General features: G+C 29.7%; 1 protein-coding gene across 1 annotated transcript in view; it reads left to right on the forward strand.

The window, feature by feature from the left end:
• Nucleotides 1-3,236: 3,236 nt before the first annotated feature.
• The window catches only part of LOC106683549 (uncharacterized), a 209,374-nt gene continuing 206,126 nt past the window's right edge, over nt 3,237-6,484 (forward strand). Inside the window, exon 1 of the mRNA XM_014425079.2 lies at nt 3,237-3,542. Within this exon, the coding sequence (XP_014280565.1) occupies nt 3,267-3,542 (276 nt within the window). The 5' untranslated portion in view covers nt 3,237-3,266. The remainder of the gene's footprint in view (nt 3,543-6,484) is intronic.

Below are 6,484 nucleotides of genomic sequence, written 5' to 3' on the forward strand. Positions count from 1 at the left end.
TCATAGCCTTATATATTATATATCCGTTTCATAACTCCTTGAACACGCTTTTGATAATTGGAGAATTCTTATGAAGAAAATCAGATGTGCGTTTTAGTCAGTATGCTGTGCTCTCCAAATTTCTGTAGTCTTTAATGTTTTAAATTGACTTGGAGCTAAACAAGTGGCTTTTGGAAGTCCTAAACATTTTCTCTCACCTCCATTATTTTATTTTTGGCACTTTTTAAGTTCCTGCCCAATTCCATAGCTACCAAAAATTAAGTTAATAGGTTGAAAATTTACATGTGAAATGAGTTTGACATTCGAGAAGAACATTTTGAGGATTTAAACTTTTTACTCTATCCACGCTTTTTTTTTTGTTCGTGGTTTTTCAGAATCTATTAAACAATTATATCACTTTTCATCAAATAAAAATGAAAGTATTTTTCATAAAATAAAAACTTTCATAATAAAAAGATTTTTTTTTTTATTACTAAAACACTCATTAATTCATTGGAATATATTTAACTTTTTTTACGATTATTAAAATAAAAACATATAAATTGGTAACACACTGTATTGTCATCTGGAATTGATTCCATCACAGAGTCACACTGCATAATTAATTTATTTGTGTGTGATTATGCACAACTGGGTTCATTACAGTGGCTCCTTTGAAGGGCTACATCCAACACACTGACAACTGGAATTGATACTATATAATACTGCTTGACGTATTACAATTTATAACGTATAACTGTAGTTTTTCTATTATATATTAAGAAATTACATGTCTAATTAAATATGAGTATTTTTATTTGTGTATATTACTTTGTCAGGAGCAGTATGATTATTGGCGATTACATTCCATCCTAGATATTCTAAATTTACTAAAGTTTTTTTAATTTTATTTTAATCATTTTCAAAATTACATCCAATATGGTCCGACCAGATGACAACATCTATCGGTCGGTGCCAAAATAACGCATACAAATGATAGACGTAAATGAAATGTAAATATTACAGTCTAGACCAGTGGTTCCCAATCTTTTTCGGTTAACGGCTCCCTAAATAATCGAATTTTTCCGCGGCACCCTTTATACATCGGATTTATTTATAATTTTTGACTTTCTTGAAAAATTGGAAAACTTTCCTTTTTAAAATTGATTGCTCATTAACAGCAAAAAATTAAAAACAGGTACTTATTATTTTCGTACTATTTAATGACTGAAGCATGGGTGGAGAAGCCGTGCTTGAGCACTAGCCGTTTCAAAACATGCTGATTGGAAAGAAAGCAATGAAAGACTCCAAAGTTGCTACATTCTTGAAATTTTGTCAGCATAGACGACTTTTAGCCCAAAACTTCGAGAACTGGAAATTCCAAAAAAAAAATGCCGAATTGTTTAATTGAATATATCGCGGCGCCCTTATGTCGGTACCGCGGCGCACACTTAGGGAATCACTCGCCTAGACTGTTAGATTACTAATACTATTAGGTCTAGACTATCACTGGACGCTATACAATTTTTAAGCTAGATAAGTACAATATGAATTGATCTCAAGTGAGACAACTAATAATTTAATTAACAGTTACTAATATAAAAATAAAATAATAATTATTAAAAAAATTAGATTAAAAGATGTGACGGTAGCAGCGTGGTAGCGTGCCTGTCTGCCAACTCTAAGTTAGCGAGTTCTAGTCCCCGGCCCTATCCGAGATTTTTTCAAGCATATAATTACACAATACTCACTCACAGCCTCCCCGGACATTTGTGAGGCCCGTTAGCCTGTGAGTGGCACTCACAAAAATAGGCGTGGGAGTGATGAATCCACCCTATGAAAAACAAGTCATGAAACACGTGATATATTTCCTAAGTACATGGCGCGAGGCCTAGGACCCCCACGGTCTGTCACGCCAATAATAATAAAAATTAAATAAAAAATAATAATGAAAATAAATGAAAGGATTTAGAAGTGAATAATAAAGATGAAAATTCACAATTAGTGGATTAATATAATAATGAGAATAAAACAAATTAAATGAATAAAAATAAAAACTTGAAAGATCTCATGAGTTGAGAGATTGTAACAACTAGATTCTATTGAAACTATTTAGCCTTCTCTGATATACGGTATTATTACTAGTTATTTCCAGAGCCAACTTATTAGCAGTCCAAGCGGATCCCTCAAGAAACTAATTAAGAATGAGTTGATTGTTCTTGGTGTCAGAGGAACGTCATTCGCATATGGAAGAGGTGTGTTATGCGGTTTAGGCATTTCTTCCTGGATTACTTTTTAATTTTTACTAAGATTATTTTTATTTCTGGTTTCACTTAAAAACACAGTTGATCAGGATCATATGTATTCTTTTACTGATAGTTCAGCCTTCTAATGTTAAAAACAAAATAGAAGCATTTTACCGATTTTAATTTGTTTTACCACATTTATTTCGTTAAATTCATCTAAATCTGAGTTTTTTTTTTACCCACAGCATAAGCATCACAACGAAAATAGAAAAAAAAATGACTTAACCATTTCTTTATCATAGAATAGAACAGTTACAGGCTTACTATACTACGGATATTTCCCTAAAAAAAAGTTCTTTGTACCCTCCTCTCTCCCTCACCAAAAATCCACTTGTAGACTTGTGAACAGAAAATTCATACGCAGTTGATAACTCCATGGAATTCAGGCCGAAGCTTTGGTTCAAACTTCTCTTATTTGTGTATCAACCGTCTTCTCACATTGAACCTACGGTCAACAAAAAACCCACACTGTCCTTCAAATCAGAATAGAGAGATAGTTAAAATTTAGTAATTTCAATTACCTGACTACATTTTCAATTTTATGATTAAAGTGAAGAGATAAATACAGATTCGAATTGCCTTGAAGCTATTTAAAATTCAATAAATGAGGAGGGTCCTTTCCTCAGAATATAATCATTGGCTTAGTTTCTACCTCGTAAGTCATTATATATAGTGTAGGACATTTATAGAAAATTGTTGTATACATCATTTTTCCTACCAACATGATGATATCATTTGCATGCCAAAAATTGCTGCTACCATTTCATCTAGTAGATTTGAAAGAATGCAGACTTCATATTTGCAAATAACTCCTTACATGCATAACTCCATATTTACAAAAAAAAAAGTGAGTTAAACCACTTTTCCTTTCACCGCCGCATACATGGAAGAGTAGCAAGCCCATGGAGTAGATAAACAAATTGAGCAGACATAGCGTGTACACTTCGCTTGGGAAAGGCCTGCCCTGGTTATGCCAATAGGATGCTACCGAAGGTTCGATTCATCCTAACATTCTCTGATTTACGACCTGTCTGTCTTATCATCCCATCTCCGTCACGAAAGCCCCACACTTCGTGTATCTTCGCCATACTTCGGGTCCGGTCGGCTCCTCTTGCGAACAGCGACGCTCAGTCCCCCGACAGAGGGGCCCGCGGTAACAGTCGTTCCTCAGTCGACATGGTCATGAAGCAGCAACTGGACGTAGATAAGGTTATCATTCACCTCCTCGAGGTCGGCAAGAAGAAGCATGACAAGCAGGTACTGTGGCTTTTATCTTATTTTCCTTTTATTTTTTACAAATTAAATTTTGATTAATTGTGAATTTGCCAAAATCTGATATATATAAATAAAAAAATCCTCTAAAATAACCCTTTGTAATGGTTATTTATTTTTTTAGTGGCCAATCATCTGTACTGTTATAGTAGTAGAATTTTGTTTAAGCATGGTGAACTGATTATAATACACGTTGATGATAACACACAGAAACAAAAACAAATAGTAATACAATGCATGAAGCTACCTAAGAATATAAATATACTAAGAATATAAAAATAACGTAGTAAATTATATTAATTTGATAAATTAAAAACTTTATTTAACAAAATTGATGAAATCTGAATGGAGTTCAGTGATGGAAATTCGAAAATTATATTCAATTTTATTAAATAAAAGTAAATTTCATTTTTTTATGAACAAGGATACTATAATGTGAAATTTTGATTTTGAAGATCAGGAGTATGTCAACAACGTGTTTACTTTGTATATCGGTTTTCAAAAAGAAAAATAATAAAATAAACTAGAGTTATTTATTACTAAGATCACTTGAAAATTTTACTTCAGTTGTTCTCTTTCATCGGCATAAAAAAAAAAAAAAATTGTTTACTTTGCTTCTTGTGACAAACTTTGCTTCCAATTTTGTGTAAGTCAACTTAGTCATTGTTCAAGTCATTTTTCTTCCCCGATTCACCATTGTTTTTTCTTTTTTGTTACATTACTGCTTACTATTTTTTTATTACTCCTTTAGCTAATATTAAAAATCTAATTTCTGAATCTATTTTTTTTCCAGTGTCCAATAAGAGAAAAATTAAAAATAACAGTCCGCCCTTTGACTTAAGATAGACATTTAAAAATCTATATATTGAGTCATACATTTTCCTGAATTTTAATTATTTTTTTTATATTCTCCACTTCTTGTGTCAAATTTACTTCCACTTTGTTATATTTTAAAGTTTTTTTGTATTCCCTGATTTACAATTTTTACTTTGTTTTAACTGTATGTTCTTTTTCATTCATGTTAATTTTTACCGGGCATTTACCATTTAGTTTAGTTTTTCTTAACTTCTGAATAATTGTATTTATTCAATATTTACTATGGGAAACATTAAAAATAGAAATGTATCCATTTCATCCTATTACTGTAGAAAGATATTTAAAGGAATTTGTATTGTGTATTACATTTACCTGAATTTTTTTTCTCGTTATTTTGGGCTCATGGCTTTATGAAGTCCAACAGTAAAAGCTATTATAATTTTTAAATGTAAAATTACGTACTTCAATTATTCCTCCTCTTTTTTTTTTTTTTTTTTTTTATGATTTTCTTTTTCTAAAACAATTTATTCTAAGTATCATTTATCTTCCAATTACATCATTATTAAGTAGTATATGTAAACAAATGATTTTCTATTCCCCACCACCGGCTGTAACTGCGTAGTAATTTCATTATAAAAAAAAACAGTATAATTTTTATTGATAATTTGCTTTGGAGTATGTATCATAATTACATATATTGATGAATGGTTCCGGCGTTTAAAGGATTTGATTTTATAATATGGATGTGTCATAAAGAGTTTATTAATTTTTAATTGAAGAATTTAATTTTCGTGATAAAGAGAAAATTTAATTATAGTTTTCCTAATTTAATTTATTTAAAGTTAGTGAAAATGTACTGTGAATTTAGCCATTGATATAAAGTACAATTCTGTTTATAAGTATTCATTATTATATATACCATACCGTCTTATTTATTTTATTAATGTAAACATTTAATTTAAAAAATAAATATTACATATGTAAATGTTTTACTAAATACATTAACTTCATGAAAGTGGCTGCAGTGATACCACTTGTCTCAACGGTTAAGAAGAGTGAAGTGCATCGCACGACGGTTGATGGATGACTTGGTGTCACCTATCGATAATAAATAATACTAAACAATTGTATTTATATTCTATAATAATGAAAATACTTTTAAAACTATAAAGAATTCAATATTCAAAAGCAGTTATAGAAAATAAAATAATTATTAATCCTTCTTTATTTATCTACTAGTTTAAGTATAGCAACTATTAGTTTATTATTATATAATTTTAATTATATATTATTATTTTTGTTCGAGAATAGGTACTTAAATTGAAATAAATTAATATTTCTTTTAAAGCTTTTATCTTACTGTTTTTATTCTTCTACAACGTTTCGACCCTCATTCTATTAGCAAGGAAACCTTTAAAATTTGTTTATATAAGTTTTAAACATTTTTTTCATTAAAGGTTATTACGGCCCAGTCATAAACATTTTTACTCTTATTGCATTCAATTTAACTATTTAATAGTTTACTTATTTATTATCAAACTCTTATCGAATGTTAATGATTTAGAGTTTCTTGACTACAGGAAAGAAATATTTTTTAAATCTATCTAAGTCGTCCCATGTCTCTTAGAAATACTCGTGTTATTAAACTAACAGTTTTTGATGAAACATCAGAAGGGTTTAGATTCATATAAATTTCAATAATAAATCATAAGGGGTAGAGATATAGACAAAGTACATTCCACCATTTAAGAAATGAGAAAATAGAAACCAATTTTAAATAAAAAATACGTTATTGTTTGTCAGAGCATTGTTATTATTTATCTGTTTTATTTTTGTTCGATTATAGTAGAATTTTTTTTCTCAAATTAAATTTTTCCATTCAACATTTAAAACCCATTTGATATTATAAATGGTAAATCCAATCATCAGACAACAGACTCAGCCTATATTCTAATTTTCAGGCGAATCCCTTTCCTCATTCTCCTCTTAAAATGCATTTGAATGAAATGCAGAACAAGAGATAATTATAGTTACCAACCCACTATATAAAACCCTTTGGATCCATGGGGCTTAGAAGAAAAAAAAAAAATATAGTGAAACGGAAATAAATG

Source organism: Halyomorpha halys, unplaced genomic scaffold, assembly GCF_000696795.3.
Source record: "Halyomorpha halys isolate HHAL.00 unplaced genomic scaffold, Hhal_1.1 Scaffold494.1, whole genome shotgun sequence".
Lineage (NCBI taxonomy): Eukaryota > Metazoa > Arthropoda > Insecta > Hemiptera > Pentatomidae > Halyomorpha > Halyomorpha halys.